Genomic DNA, 16,094 nt, shown 5'->3' with positions numbered 1-16,094 from the left:
ATAGAACATGTGTACAGTCACCCCCTTTTATGCAGGTGGTACCCTATGCATTTTACATTTTCAAACATCCGTAATCCAGATATATTCTTGTAAGGCAAGGCTTTTTTTTTTAATTGAAGTATAGTCAAGTTTACAATGTTGTGTCAATTGCAAGGTGTTTTTTGACTTTTGAATTAAAAAATACTTTTTCAGCTGGGTAATTAGGTGTATTTACTTGTTTCATTTTTAAAATGAGGTACTGGGGTTTGAACCCAGGACCTGGTACATGCTAAGCATATGCTCTACCAATGAACAGTACCCTCTACCCCAAGGCAAGTTTTCTTATCCATTATTATGAAGCTTAGGAGTTCAAATAAATTGAATAGGAATCCAGATCTTTTGATCCTACTGTGGTCCTTTTCTTTATATTCTGCTGAAGGGTGTTGGGGAAGCATTTCCTTTGTTCATTTCTTTATTCAGCATTTTTGAGCAGTGACTTTGCATCAGGGCCTTGCTAGGTGCTTGGAAATAGAAAATAAGAAATGACCTTTCTCTGCAGAGGCAGGAAGCCTAGACCAAAAGCTGGGTAATGTGATCGAGCTACAGTAGCCATATGCAGACTCTGAGGACAAACTGTACCCTTGGATTTGCTTTGGCTTCCCTTGTCTTCTGGATGGTACACACCAGGTCACCGCAACCCAGATGGGCCCATAGCACACAGCAGAGTATGTACCTCGATCTCCTCTCCTGTCTCGGCAGGGCCTGCAACATGAGCATCCCTGACTACGTGCAGTGTGCTGAGGACCACCAGACTCGTCCCGTTGTGGTCCAATCCATAGAGATCATCTCAGAGGAGAATTTCTTTTGCATCTATCAGCTACTCACCTCGGTTAGCCATATCAGCCCTTGTGGCTCCCAGTGGACACTCTGTATCCACTACAGGCACCGCTATGTGCCCGAGAATCGGTGGAGCATCTTCCAGAAACACTGCAAGGTCGTGGGCCTTGTCACCATTACCGAATGTCTCTCTGCCAAGGCCTTCAAGAAGCTCCACATGCAGAGGAGCTGTATGGCACATCGCTTAATGACTCTCAGCTTTTTGTCTTTGTGCAGCATGGGGAGGTAGCCGAGCAGACGCCCACCGACGTTGCCTTCAATCTAAGAGTACTGCAGGGTGGTGGAGAAGAGGATCGAGGACTTCACTGAGTCACTCTTCATCTTGCTCAAGTCCAAGTGGCTGGAAGGTGGCCCCAAGAATTCTGGGGACAAGATCCCCCTCCCCTGCATCCCGTTTGAGAAGGAGGACTTCATGGGACTGGACACAGACAGCAGGTAAGTTTACCTGGAAGCCAGTCCACCTTGGCTGTGTGCTGGATTGCTTCCCTACATCCAGAAAGGGATCAGCAAGGAAGAAGTCAATCTTGTAGCCAAGGGGGGAGGGAGGTGCAGCCCGCCGGTTTCCAGACATTTCAAAGTGAATCCGCCTTTATTTCAGAGAGATCCGTTTAGGGTTAGTGTGGACACTTACTCCCGCTTTACAGCCAGGAACATGGTGGGACCCCTGGAGTTGCTGTCCAATAAAGTAGCCAAAGCCACTGATGCTAGGAGCACTGGGGAGGAGGCTGGACTCAGCTGAGATGTGCTGTAGGTCAAATGCACATCAGACGCTGAGGCTTGTCTAGTAAAAGTACATAAACTATCTCTTTACTTCCTATATTGATTACATGTCAAAATAATAGTATTTTACATACAGTAGATTAAGTAAGATCTGTTCTTAAAATCACATTCTAGTATTTGTTTTTTGTTTGTTGGTTTGTTTCTTTGTTTCAAATTTTAAACGTGGCAACTGGGAAACTTTCTTTACATGGCTCTCATTTCATTTCTGTTGGGCAGCCTGTCCTGGTACATGCTCATCCCTTTGCTTATAGATGAGATGCTGAGCCCCGAGAGGCAGAAAGAGGCGCTGGTTGAGCTGCGGCTGGAGCCGCTGTCACCTGCCTCCCAGGCCCAGCACCTTTTCAGCTCAGGCCGTCTCTTCCTGCCCGACAGCCACCATGCCAAGTTAGGACATCAGAAACACCGCCAGGGACTTCCTAATGAACTCCTTATGCAGGGAAAGGCGTATCACGGTGTATGGGACAGAGCAGGGAAATGTTCATTCCCACTTTGTCCCTGTGATTAAGTCAATGGCCCCACTTTGCCTCGGAAGTACAGATGAGCTCTTCTGGGCTGCCTACCCCCCACCTTCTGCTCTGTTTCCCCATATATCTATCGTGTTGTCCCTCGGGCTGAAGAGGGTGAGATGCCTTTGCCGAGACGTGGTCCCCCTTTGCTGGGGTGAGTGAGGGAAGCTGTGTTCCCCAGGCCTACGGCCTCGGTCCTTCAGTCTGTAGAGGGCTCATGGTGGTCCCACAGGTGGCGGTCAGAAGACCTGGCATGTGCTACCGGGCCCGCTTTGGAGGTGGTGCTCTGTGATTCTTGAACTTACCTGAGATCAGATCCTACTTTCTGGCTGTTGGTAAGTTGGAGGAGAAGATGCTAGAGAATTAATAAAAAGAATGTCTAGACCAGCCCTGTGAGTGAGAAGCACAGGGGACACTAGTCCCACCTGCGAGAGCCCACCTAGCAGGCTCTGGATGAATTTTCTGTTCCTCCCCGGAAATACCTCTATGGCTTAAGGAAGAGGAGAGGCATGTCGTGGCCATGATCTGTACTTGTCCTCACAGGGCCCTGTGATCTACATGCTCGCACTCCCCATCTGCTTCTTGGAGATGAGTTGACATGTTTAGGAGCCTGGGCACTGCTGAGGGCATAGCTCCCAGCACCGTGCTACACAGAGTCTGGCTCTGTTCACCTCACCTGTCAACTCCTGCTGAGGCCCCAGACATTAGTCAAGGTAGGTGCATCAGTGAAACCTAAGCAGGGACCACCTTCTCCCCCTGGACAGAGTGGTGAGTGAGCAGTGGAAGCCTGGAGCCCTGCCCCAGCCCCCATGCCAGTGCCACTTCTTTTGTCATAGGAGGCACTGGTGACATTTTTGCTCAACAAATGCTTGTCTCTGAGTCTGCAGACCCACCAGAGAATGCCAGCTTGTTTTTGCCTTTTGAAGTCTGCCCTTGGGACTTGGCGGAGTAGCCGGATGTGTACTTAGCCCACAGTGGTTCAGCGCATTGAACCTGCCTCCTTGTGGGTCTGTCTATTGTGGTACCATAAGGGCTCAGCCAGCATCTGAACGTCATTGAGATAACGCGGCCAGTGAGCTAGGCTCAAGCACATTCTCCTCCAGTCACTTTTACTCCATTGTTTCTTTTACTATTCCACAGTCATTAATTTTTTAAACAATGCTTTGGTGCAGGAGCAGAGCCTCATTCTCTCCTGCTACTCTTGGTGGAAGTGAGTAAAATGGTCCAGACTGAAATGCGACCACAATTTGTAGCTCAAAAGCTGCCTAGACGCTTGTAGGTCGAATTTTGGTTAGGGGAGCTGAACACGTTGTGGTCCCCCGGCAGCGACGCTCCCCTCAGGCCCCTGCTTTCCCTTGAGCAGGAGGTGAGGTTGGGCCTCACCATCCCCGTGTCCCTGGCCTCACACACTCACATAAATTCTTGTACATGCAGTCAAAATCATTTTTGTTCTTGTGTGATTCTAATTTTCTCTTGTTCCTCTTTTCCTTTTTCTTTACTCCTTTTTCACTTGTACTGCCCAGTGAGCATGTTGTTGCTTCTGAAAATGTGGGCTGTGCACACCCTGCATTGGAAATAGCCAGATTGCCCTCCGTACAGTCTCCATCACTTTAAAAAGCAACAATTTAACAGCTGTTTTGATCCATCTATTATCTTAGTCATTTTTTATTTTCTAATTTTTTGGAATATTTGCTTTGTTAGCTCATCACCCACTGGTGTTTGATACCTGTTGAAATCCTTGCTTTTGAGGAACATGTTTGGTCCTCCTTTTATTTGGTGACAAATGCGGCCTTATTAAATTTGTTTGATTGTTTTGAAGAAGTAAGATGCGAATTGATTTTGTCGGCTGCTCAGGGATTCATTTCATGGAGTATTTAAACTTGTAAGGTCAAACTCTGCAGCATTTTGCTCGATTCCTGCTTTTACACAAACGTGCTCGGCACGCGGTTCCTGGCTGTCGCTGTGTGACGTGCATGACGGCGCTTCCTGGCTGGCGGTCACTGGTGAGGAAGTGGCCGCCACGTAGGTGACAGCTGCAGGGGACGCTGTTGGAGGAAGCGGTCACCGTTTGGTTCTTTAATTTTTTTTTTTTTGCATTCAACTTCCCCGTGCCATTTACTTTACTTTGCCTTCATAAAGGGGCAGAATTGGGTCTAAAATCCATGACACTATTTGTTCCCTTTACGAGGCTGGTTTTTCTGGGTATCAGGACAACATGACCTTCTCCTAAGTAGCTGGCTCACCTGGATCTGTTGGACACAGGGACAGCTAAAAGGGCCGTAGCTTCCTCTCTGCTCCAGCCAGTGGGCATTCAGAGCTGGGTCTGTGGTTTGCCTCAGCAGCCGTGCAGACCTACCTGCCCCGGCCTTTACTTTTAACCCATGTTGGCAGTAAAGAGTTGAATCGGTTTCTGTTGCAGCTGACATCCACCACTGACAGCCGTGTCGTTAGTTTGTGGTAGTCAGTCTCCAACACCCCAGACAACCGTGAAGGAAGATGATTTGGCCGACCTAGGACCCTGGATTCTCACCCTCACCATGGTTCATCTCACCCGGTGGAAGGGTTTGGCCACCACCATCATGCTGACCATGAGGCCTTGTTTCTCCTTTCATGCTCTGGTCCAAATGTGGACACTTCATTTTTCACTGAATTTGTCTCGCTTGAGACAGGCCAGAATATCTGAATGAGTCCATCACATTCTGGGTGGGGAACAGAACAGAAGTAAGTGTCGCAAGTAGATGGAGTCTAGGCTGTCCGGGTTGGCAAATGCAGGCTGGGATCTGTGATGGCTGGGCTGTACACTGGACACAGGCCTTTCCTGTGGCTCCTGAGAGCCCATGAGTTGAAGTGATAACAGCCTTGCGTGGATTCCCCCATCCTCATCTGCTCATTGGCAAGTGTGTCTGCTAATTAGGAGCTCCCCCAGACCTCGGGCCCTTCAAAGCTCAGACCATGGGAGAACCTTGAGTCCCTTCTCCTGGACATCCTGTGTGAGAATCCACTGCCTTCTGAGGTGAACAGCGGCAGGAGATGCCTCCCCCTCCAGGGAGCACCCTACGGAGGACTGTTAGTGCACCATGCTGTGAGCTTGTGTGTTTCCGGCCATGGTCCCTACAGAACTACAGTTGAGATGGGCTTATTGATGGAAATAACAGGACTGATTCCAGGGCAGGGCCTGGGGGAGGGAACAGTGGAAATTGAATTTGACCTCAGACACCTCGGTGGGTGCTGGGGCTGTTACTAAAATGGGGAGTCTGGGAGATACCTGCCAAGAATGGAATTCTAGAGTAAATGGTGGACATGAGGCATTTTTAAGATGCCATTTGTCATCCAAATTAGGACTTCAAAGAGGCACTCGGGTCGATGAGCCTGGGGCTCAGGTGAAGGAGCCGGACTAGAGATACACGTTGGGAGTCGTCATTCTTAGCTGGTGTTCACAGCCTTGCATGTGAATTCGATCATCTCGAGAGCTGCAGACTGAGGCTGAGGGGGGGCAGGGCTGTGTCTTGGTTGGAGGAAAGCCCAGACCATACAGCTTTGGTGTGTCAGTCAGTGGCGTTTGCCATTTTCAAAGCAATGCCAGTTATCCTTAAGGGGCCAGGGGCTGGGCAGGGCCAGCCAGGAAGAAATCTGAAGGGAGGGTCGTGGCCACGTGTGCGTCTTGGGAAGGTGCAGAGTCTGCAGGGTACGGGAGGGTAGACTCCTCAGATGCTAGAGTTGCAGTGAGGAATGGGGAGAAGTTAGTCACAATCACCTGTGAGGGAGGGAGGGAGGTCTAGGGAGCCCCACCTTACCGGACTCGCTTTCCCATGAACAGAAGGCAGTCAGACAGAGGATCTGAGGTGAGAAGGGATGGGCACTGGGAGGGGAGCCAAACTGGAGAATGGTGCTTGCAAAATTCTGGAATAGTCTCCCTGAAAAATAGAGTTAAAAATACCCAGAATCTTAAGAGCATTGTTAGTGACTTGGGAGGAGGCAGTTGTTTTTCTGGCCTCCTAAGTGTAAGGCATGTATCCAGGGATACACAGAAGATACGGGCAGTCTGTTCCGGGGGCTTGATCGTTACCGGGGGAACAGTGCAAGTTTAAAGGGGGAAAAGGGCAGCCGAGGGAAACTAGCCAGGCCCCGTGTCAGGTACGAGTCGGCCGCCCTACTTGCGTGTTGCATTCACATCCATGCCTCCCAGGTGGGCGCTGACAGCCCCCTTTTGGGGATTGGGAAGCCTTCTCAGAGGGGTTAAAGAATTGGTACATTTAGTGACTAGTAAATGATGTAGCAGGATTCAAGCAGGGCCTTGTCAGAATTCAAGGGCATGTTCTCTCTACTGTTTCCAGTACTTCCCTGTTATACCTGGAATGGTGAAGTGGGTCAGTTTTGGAGCCTTTCAGAAAAAGTATGATTTAAGCGCCTCTGGACTGTTTCACAAAGCTCAGCATTCTTTGATGGTTCTGAAGCACGCAGTGATTTTCGCCCCAGAGAGGTAACGTCTAACTCCTTTGATGATGACCTGGTTGCAAATGGTGTACAGGTGCAAAACCAGACTTTGCAGCTTCTGAAGGGAAACTCTCCAGTTCTCCCTTGGTCGGCTTTCTTCCTCGGGATGTATCTGTGCTGCAGCATAGGCCTGAGCTTTCCATATGGAGTGAGAGTTTAATATCCGATGTTAGCATAAAATGGTCAGATGAAGAAAACCGACGTTGACAATTTATTTTTGGGTTTCATTAGTCAAAATATACTATCAGTTAATGGCCCATATAGCAAATGAAATTGAGTACAGGATATTGCATTTCTTACTTTCTATTTAGAGTTCTCTTACAGAATAATGTTGCCTGCTTTGGAACATCAGCTCCACCACTCACGGCACCTATCAGTGTGTTGGTGTGATTGCATTTACAGAGTGAATGTAATCTGGGCTTCCTCAGCCCCAAACACTTCAGTGCAGAATCACGGGCTGTAGACGTCTGTTAGTCACGCAAATACTTCTAAAATTATATGATTCCAGAAAAGAAAGAAGAGAGAGAGAGAGATTGCCTTTATCAAATTTCCTTTCAGTTCTAACTGAAAACTGTTTTTGAGCAGCTCTGGTTTCCTTTGGATAAGAATATATACATTTCTTTGCATGTAACCTGGGTTTTGGGCTAGAACACCAAGTTCTTGCTGTCCACAAGCCACAAAAATAGTAGCCAAATTGCACACGTGTGAAATAGTTTATACTTTTTTCTGAGAAAGTATCCTTGAATTTGGGACTTGGGCTGTGATTTCTGCTTTTTGCTTCCCCCACCTGTCTTGTAATCTCTCACTCCTTCCCACGTGGTTCCCAAGTGTTCGTGGTCTCAAAGGAGCGGGCAAACACCCAGTTGGTCACCATGTACTGCTGCTATAGATAGAGCCCAGTCAAGACCTAAAGGACATTATCAGAGAGGACTTCCTGGAAGAAATGGGCTGTACATTCAGTTGTGAGGACAGAGTAAGAGTCAGCCAAGAGAAGGAGTCAAGAATGTGGCTCAGGTCGCAGGTGCAGCCCGGGCAGAGGCCTGGAGGCTTTTGGCGTGGGGACCCGGGGAGAGTGCCCTGTGCGGTCCAGGGTGGAGGGAGCCCCTGCTGGGTAGGACACTGGAGAGAGTCCGGGGTGTAGGACTTTGGAAGAAGTTGAGTTTTACTAGAACTGACACAGTAGGCAGTGAAGGGTGTCAACAGAAGTGACCCTCAGGAAATGTACTTCTGGTTTTGCTTCTGATATACTACAGACAAAAGGGTCGGGACGGGCGAGAGCAGGTATGTCTGTCCCTTTGAGATCCAACCCGTCATTCATTTATTCATAACACGTGCACTTCAGTGAGTCTAGGGGAGAGAGAGTGTAGCCACATAAATAAGCAAAATGTATTTGCTTCTTGAGAGCTTAGCATTGTCAGAAGTTGACTTAGCCTAGAATGTTCTAGGAAGAGAGGAACAAATTGTGGAGGTTGGAGGGAGGGAAGGCTTCCTTGGGAAACAGTCAAAATGAACCTGGAGGCAAGTGGGAAGTAGGAACAGGTCAGGGGGCTCCTGAGGTCACTGGGGACCTATGTACTGAGATGAGGCTGGGCGAGCAGGGTCTGGGGTGGGGCTAGAACTCTACCAGGGAGCCTCTGAACTGTTTGAAGTGGGGTTGATGTAATCAAATTTGTGCTTTGGGAAGGCTGTCGTGGCTTTGTGTGTGTGTGTAGCGGGAAAGAGGTGGAGGGTGCCACCAACTGGGGGATCATTTGAAGACCATTCACAGGCTGGGATACGGGCTTCGGGGCTACTTGGGGACGGCAGGGGCAGTGTGGATGCCGGTTTTCCTTATGGGGGACTTGTTAGCGGGGCTGCCCTAGAGGCACCTTGTTGCTGGAAGAAAACTGATGGAGGCTGCCAGGTGGACATTCCTCTTCTCTCCTTCCCTGCCTAGTGTGATGATCTTAGCTCAGCCAACATTTGGAACAAAAGAGCTAATTTCCAGGGTTGCCCAGGACTTTGTTGAGCTCCTTCGAGTGAGATCTGATAGGATTTAGGTTTGTGTTCAGATCTGGATGTTCACTTAGTTAGAAACGTCCTGTCATTTCGATTTCCATAGGGGTTTTTATTCCTGATAAAGATTGCTTTCTTGGTGAGAGGAAAATTATTACAGCTGTTGTCTTTTTCAAAAAAAATCATATGTTTTAAGAGCTTTAATATTCAAAAGAATAGGAATATATAAAATATTTAAGGAAGTCTTTGGTGTAGTTTCTTTGCTTTCTGAGCTAATGTGGAGTTAGAGCCTTTGCATTACTTAATAGCACATCCTTGTCAGTATTTAAAGAGCTGTTAGTGAGCACCCCAGGCCCCACCTCTCAAAGAATCATTAAAGTTTGCTCTGAAATAGTGAGGTCATAAAGGTCTTGTTTTCAGAAATCAAAAGGTTTTAAATACGCACCATAGCTCCATTTATAAAATAATAATAAGTTCAAAATTAAGAAAATGGAGGATAATTGATTTTTTTTAAAGCCTAAACATAAACTTTCTTGTGCTAATGTTGCAACTGGAAATTTTGAAAAGAAAAATCCTACTGCAATATCATCTACGTGGTATATATATATATAAGTTTCACGTTTGAAAAGTAACTGCGCAGTGGTTTTCAAAGTCATGAGCATTCCAGCTCAGATACTGGCAGTGATGGTTGCTGGTTTTCAATGGAAGAGCCTAAATTTGCCTTCTTAGCTTTTTTTTTTTTTGTACTGAGAAGGTTGAGTAGTGCTTTGCCAGGATGATTTTCGGGCAATTTGAGGGCAGATGTCGTGTTCCAGCAGTGAGATATTTCCATGCATTTTATTTTCTGGACATCACCAGGGCACATGTGGGGTTTGTGCCTGCAGGCTGGAATGCTGCAGGACTCCCTAATCCATCACCATTATGTCCTGGTGCTGCTCCGGTCAGTGAATGATTTTCTGTGACTTGGAGGTAATGTGGTCTGATGGTGATGATCAGACGTGCAGTTAAATGCTATTAATTGAAATAAGAGTAACCTAGAAACATTGCTCTAACAATACAGGATGAGGGAGGAGGATTGGCTGAGCTGCTTGCAGTGGGGTGTCTTCTCAGGTGACTCCCTCACCGTGATTCCTGCCAATATCCGCCCCAGCCCTGCACGGTAGTCCTGCCAAAGCAAGCAAGCACTTTGCTCAGAAACGCACTGAATTTCCTTGTGCCTCTGTTTGTTGGCTTTTTTTTGAAAGCACATTTTGCCCTTTGCTTAAATGCCATCCATGCTAGTCATCCCTTACACTCATTCTTCTGGACCTCGTCCATACATAGCTGCTGAATGGATGAACAGAATGTAGTATCTCCATGTAGTGGAACATTATTCACACGTAAGAGTGAATAAAAAAGAAAAAAAAAAGAGGAAAATGAAAAAGGCCACCTGTTTTGGGAAGTCCACCCTGACTGTTCAACCCACACTTTTCCCTTTGAAACCCAATCACTTATGCTCCATTCTACTCTTTTTGATAGTACTTACCACCTTCTAATAATCTTTAACGTTTCCAAAAAAAATAAATAAATAAAGAGATGCTGATGCCACTTCAAAATATACAAGCCTTGATAATAGCATGTTAATTGAAAGGAAGCAGACACAAACGGCCACATATTGTTGATTTCAGTGATCTGAAAAGCCCAGAAAAGGCACATGCAGAGGCAGAGAGCAGGTGATGGTTGGAAGGGGCTGGGTGGAGGGGGATTACGGGGTGAATGCTAGTGATAGGGGGATTCTTTTGGGCTGATGAAGTGTTCTGGAAATAGAAGGTGTTGAGGGCTGCACAACCGTGATTGTGCAGAAGACTGCTGAGCGCTGTGTCTGGGAGTGCCTGTTGTTGGGGCATCTTTATTTTGTTCACATCCTGCAATGTGAAGGGCCATCTTCTGCTGTGGTCATTCTACTCCTGTGAGTGGTGAGGGTCAGAGACTTTGTAGAGTCCTGTTTCTTTTCTCCCTCTGGCTGAGTGTAGGCAAATAAATTTAAGCCTGAGAAATTGCTCCATCTGCAGAAATGTCTTTCAGTTTTGCCTGGTGTAAAAATCTTGAGAGCTTTTAACCGTTGAGGCTAGTCTGTGGGGGTAAATAGCCTATGAAGCCTGGGTGAGCCCGGGAAGAGCCGCGCTTCCCTCCCAGACACGGGTGGGGATTTCACCCCCTTTCAGGCAGTGAAGGGCCCAGACCCGTGGGCAGACTTGACAATCGTGAATATTTACGTGTATCCGCTGCTTCATCTTGGATATTAATTTCAAGCTGAGTCAGTTTGTGGCGGCAGCCTCATCCTACAACAGGAATTTATAGTATCTGCTCTTTGAGGTGAAGACCTGACAGACTTGATTATTTAACAGTCTGCTTTGAATTGATATCTCAGATTCCTTTGTCAAAAGCAAAACAGCAGAAATACAGACGTCCTTTAATTCCAATGTGGCCTGGAACGGGTTTAGTGTCTGTACCTCAGTGGCCTTATCTGCGGGTGGGGAAGATGATAACAGTGCTTCCCTCAGAGGAGCTGGTGAGGGGAGTGTGAGAAACACAAATGGAGGACTTACACGAGATGCTCATAAATGACCGAATTTAGTGCTCTCTGCCTGGTGAGGCCTTAGGGGCAGAGATGTCAGAAAAGAGCAGTCCTAGCCGGAGCTCGATACGTGATGGTAGCTGTTATGATCAGTATCACCACTGTGGGTTATCAGGTAGTTTTAATACTTGGTAATATGATTTCATGAATAATGTTAAAAGACTAGACATCTCAGATCCAGTTTACATAGTCCTCAAGATTTCTTCTGAGAATTGGATGGTTTCTTCCCCATCTTAAATCTGAGATGAGTCTCTAAAAATTTCCGTATTCCTCCATCCTTTTGCTTTAATTCTCTAATTCTTAAAAAACAAAGTTTTTAGATGGAGTTACTGGGGACTGAACTGAGGGCCTCATGCATGCTAAGTACATACTCTCCCAAATGAGGTATAATCTCTTCCCTGATTTTTTTTTAAATTTACATCTTAATTTTCAGAGGTTAGAGGCCTCTAATTATTTTTCTGGAGACTTGTCCATGAACCTGTAAATCTACAATTAATGGACAAAATTTGGTTTATTAAAAAAAATCTATAGAATATCCTGCAGTCCATCCAAAAGGAAATGCTCATGGACTTAGAATGTTTCTCCTTTAAGGTGATTTCTCCTGTTTGGTCGTGCTTAATTTGTTAACAGCCATCCTCATCATCATAATGACCAAACTCGCTGTGAGTGGACGCCTAACTGAGGCTAAAATGCTTTGCTCATGTTTTACTTCATAGCAAGTGTTTGATTGTAGGTATCAGTGTCTCCTTTTTTGTAGCTGAGGGATTGAGAGATGGGTCAGCTTGCCCCAAATCACACGCAGCTGGCGGTGGCTAGCTCGATGCTGGAATCCAGGCTGCACAGGATGAATTCTCAATTGTTCCTCTAATCAGCTTCCCGTTGAGTGTTTTCCCGAAATCCTGTGAGCCCATAAATGACCGATTTTAGCTATCTCAGCCTGATGAGTTCTTCAAAGAAGAGACACCAGTGAGAATGAGAGGCAGAGTGGCATAAATTAAAATTGTACATTTTCACAAATGTTTTATTCTCAGGTAATGACTTTAAAGGTAATATTTTTTTAATTTAGTGCTTTGTGAGAACTAAAAACAAAACATTTAAAATAATTATTGTGCAAGAGAGAAGTGGTCTTTGAAAGTCCAACTGTTGCTAATGATGTTACTTGTTTTTTCTAGTGGTGCTTATTTACTGAAAAATTTCCAAACACTGAATTTGTTTTATGTAGTCTTAGTATGAAAGAAAACTTTGTCAGTGAGTATTGTAAGTAAAATCCTTACTCTTTTCTTTCCTGATGATGAATATCTTAGTTGTTTACATGGCTTAAGTATATTTCGTCATTTGTGAAATTTGAGTAATATGGTTTACCTTGTCTGACTGTGAGAGCTGGACGCCTTGTATACAAAGCACCGTAGAGGTGCTTAATAAAAATGTGCTGTCACAGTGACTGATAGTTTAGAAGTATCAACTCTGAATACTAAAAAGGGTAGCTTATTTCTGATGCATATTCAATATGTATATATATGATATACATTATTATGGCTTAAAGTAACTAGGATTGTTTTTTTTTAAGTGCAGTATGAAGCTTTAATGAAATCTGTGTCATTCTAGTGAGACAGGGACTACTTAAATTGCCTTAAGCAGACGACCTTGAAGATTATTTACACAGAATGTGTATTGTTACAGCTCAGAATACATGTTGCCGTGTAACCATCCATCAGACATTTAATTTCTCGGGATTCTGACCAGAACCATTAAGTTTAGAAAAATCCACATTGATTATTATTATTATCAGGGAATAAGCGCCTCTCTTTTGTGACTAAAGAAAATTTTGATTTTTTTCTGCACTCTTTTCAGGTTTTAAAATTTCAAAATTTTGATTTGACATGTCACTTTTTTAATAGAGAGAATAAAGCTCATGCTGTTTTAATATGTAAATAAATGTTTTTGTATTTCAATACCCTTCTATGATTTCCTGGCTCTTTGAGAAGTATTTTGCAAGATACTTAGATTACCTACTGTTGGAAAAATACAGACGTGACTTTTATGAATATAGGCGTAGTACAGTTCTGTTGGTTTTTACTACAGTGCAAGACATGAGACCTAGGAGAGCTTTGCTGCTGATTGCCAGGAGGACAGATCTCAGGTCTCAGTCTCCCCTGGTGTAAAATGAAGTGGCTGGACTGGATTCTTTCCTCTTCTAAGATGAGCTTCCATGAGCCTATGTCTTTTGTTTATATTTAGGAGTATTAGCAATATCAGATTAAATACTGAATACCCCTCCATCCCCCCGAAGCAAAGTGCAGTATATGCTACATAAGCTTCTAGTTATCTGATTCGCGTTTCTCATCTTACAGTCAATTTTTGTGTTGCATGTTTCCCGGCAACCTGGAAGATCTTTTTAGCCATAGGTGGCGCTGTTGCAACTTTTTACAGTCTTAATTTTTCTGTTTGTAAAATAAGGCTTAAACAATGTGATTTTATTTTGATTCCTTTGCTTAATGCTTCAGAATAGCACAACGTCCATTATGTCTTTCTACCTGGAAAATTTTTTCTGCTTATATCATAGTTTTATTCTTTTATCTCGCTGTGAACATTTCAGACTTGCTGTGCAAACAATGGCAAAATCGGGCTTTTCTTCTAGTGTTAGAAACCAGTGAGCCGGGATATTTTAAAACAGCTAGAAGCTGCCTCTGGAGCACCATAAAGCTGAAAAGTGTGTTGAGTTCCCTGAGTATTGACCCCGCCGCTGTGTGTTAATTGGTGGGAGTTGATTTGGTACATATATGATGGGGTGTAGTTTCTTGACTTGGGTTTGCCTGCACGTGCTGACACTGAACCACGTGATCCTGAGTCAGCTCGTTCTGAGTTTTCCCCTCGTCTGTGAGAAGGGGACACTCATATCTGCTTTGTAGAATTGTGAGAATTAGTAATTATGTAACATGTTTACCACAGTGGGTATGTCAAGAGAGCTCATAAACTTTAGCTGCTGTTTTGTGTGCAGCCATCATTTTATAGTCTTTGGTAATTACAAAGAAACAAGAAAATAAGAAAAGCTGATTTTATGATGAAAGATATTTGAGGAGGTTCCATAATTCCTACACCCATAATTTAGCATCAGCAGAGTCAGAACTGTTACACAGTCGCCCTGGACCAACGTTAAGCCACAGAAATTTTTGTTACTTCATATATGTTGGGGCCTAAGGGGAACCAATACTTATACACATGTTGTCTCCAGCAGCCAACTGAGAGATGACACAAGAGTAGGCAGGTGATAAATGTCTTCTTTGTTACTGATGAAGCCACGTTCTCCATGAACTTCAGGGCTGTGGATAAATGAGTGTCATGATACTGTGTCCCAGAAGTAGAGACTCACCCTGTCCCAGGTATCTCTGGGCCACAGCAAGCCTTCCCTTGAGAGAATGTGCCCCATCATGCACAGGGCTGTTCTGCAATGCAGCTGAGCATCCAGGGTGCTTCCCTAGGGTAGTCAACACTGGAGGGAAAGGAAGGGTTTCACATGCCCTGCTTGTCTCCCTGGAATCACAACTCAATCTGTTAATGTGAGGAGGGCTAGCTGTGGGCCAGGCGTCAGGGCTGTGAAGGGAGTAGCACTCTGCATGGCCCAGAGGAGTGGGGAGGAGGTATCCCTTCCATCAGTTTAAACAGGTGGTGGGATGGAACAGAAGGGTGCATCCCATGAGTTTATAAAAGGAGAAATAAGAATATCCTTTGGGTATTAGTCTAGCCAGGAAACACAGAAGATGATTAGGAAGGAGACTTGTAAACCACTGTAATATTAATTTGACATTTGTTGAGCACCCAAAATGTGCTACATTCTTTTCTGAGCGTTTTACAGAAATGAATCCTTCAATCTTCTCAACAAGTGAGTAAGGAAGGTTTGATTGTTATCCCAGTTTTACAGTGTGGAAATTGAGGCACACAGAGGGTAAGTTGACCAAGGTCACAGAACTAGTAAGTGGCAGAGCAAGTATTTTAACCCTGGCTGTATGGTATTGTGGCTCCCAGAATGGGCTTTGGGTGTTTAGATGTATCTGCATCCCTCAATTTCTGTATGTCTGTGCATCAATTAGCCCAGAAAGGACAGGGAAAGGAGAGTTACACAGGTGCTCACAGTCGTGTCTCGGCAACTGTCCACGAAGAGTGCACCGTGATTAGAATTAATTGTTTTCCAGGCAGCAGATCTGTTGGTATAACAGAAATTTAGTCCATTGAATTCATCTAGAAATCCTTCCTGCTCTGCTTCTCTCCACACTTGCCATGTGACTGCCTGCCCGTGTTTGGGCCGTGGAGGAGAACATATACTCATGGTTGAACTCTGATATTGCAGTCTGGTTCATAGTTTCACATCTTCTGTTACATTAATAAGTTAAATTTCTGGTTTTCTTGCATCAGTGTCTCATGAGTTTGGTTAATGTGAAACCAGTCCATGGGAGCCCAGGGGTTATGATGGTATAAATTTTTAGCACGTTGTGGCACTTCTAGCCATGCAGACATGACTGGGGGACGTACGCCTTTCTCACTGATTTCTCCCAACAGCAGGGTCCTCTCACGGATGTGAGGCTGGGAGCTCTCTGAGTAGCTCAGTCAGAGGCCAAGTCCACCAATCAGAAAATGATGAAGTACCTGGAAGTGGGTTTAATAAAAGTAAAGGGCTTCCAGGTAGTCCGATGGGCTGTTCAAGAAATTTGGTGAAAAGCTGTCCACTGTCTGTGGTTTAGCTGCTTCTTTGCTGTTGAAAAGTCTGGAGTAGATGAAGGGATTTTAAAAAGCAGAAAGGAGTGATTTCAGGTGGTACGTCCACACCGGTG

General features: G+C 45.2%; 2 protein-coding genes across 2 annotated transcripts in view; both read left to right on the top strand.

Moving 5' to 3' along the window:
• Nucleotides 1-1,238, top strand: part of LOC140694896 (trafficking protein particle complex subunit 9-like) — a 37,114-nt gene extending 35,876 nt beyond the window's left edge. The window contains exon 6 of the mRNA XM_072957917.1: nucleotides 1,093-1,238. Coding sequence (XP_072814018.1) covers nucleotides 1,093-1,185 — 93 coding nt within the window. The 3' untranslated portion in view covers nucleotides 1,186-1,238. The remainder of the gene's footprint in view (nucleotides 1-1,092) is intronic.
• LOC140694894 (trafficking protein particle complex subunit 9-like) overlaps nucleotides 1-16,094 on the top strand; it is a 410,228-nt gene that overhangs the window by 348,411 nt on the left and 45,723 nt on the right. The window contains exon 3 of the mRNA XM_072957914.1: nucleotides 1,224-1,311. Within this exon, the coding sequence (XP_072814015.1) occupies nucleotides 1,224-1,311 (88 nt within the window). The remainder of the gene's footprint in view (nucleotides 1-1,223; nucleotides 1,312-16,094) is intronic.

This window comes from Vicugna pacos, unplaced genomic scaffold, assembly GCF_048564905.1.
Source record: "Vicugna pacos unplaced genomic scaffold, VicPac4 scaffold_109, whole genome shotgun sequence".
NCBI classification, from domain to species: Eukaryota; Metazoa; Chordata; class Mammalia; order Artiodactyla; family Camelidae; genus Vicugna; species Vicugna pacos.
Note: the sequence above shows the minus strand (reverse complement) of the source record. Positions and strands in the feature narration are given on the sequence as shown.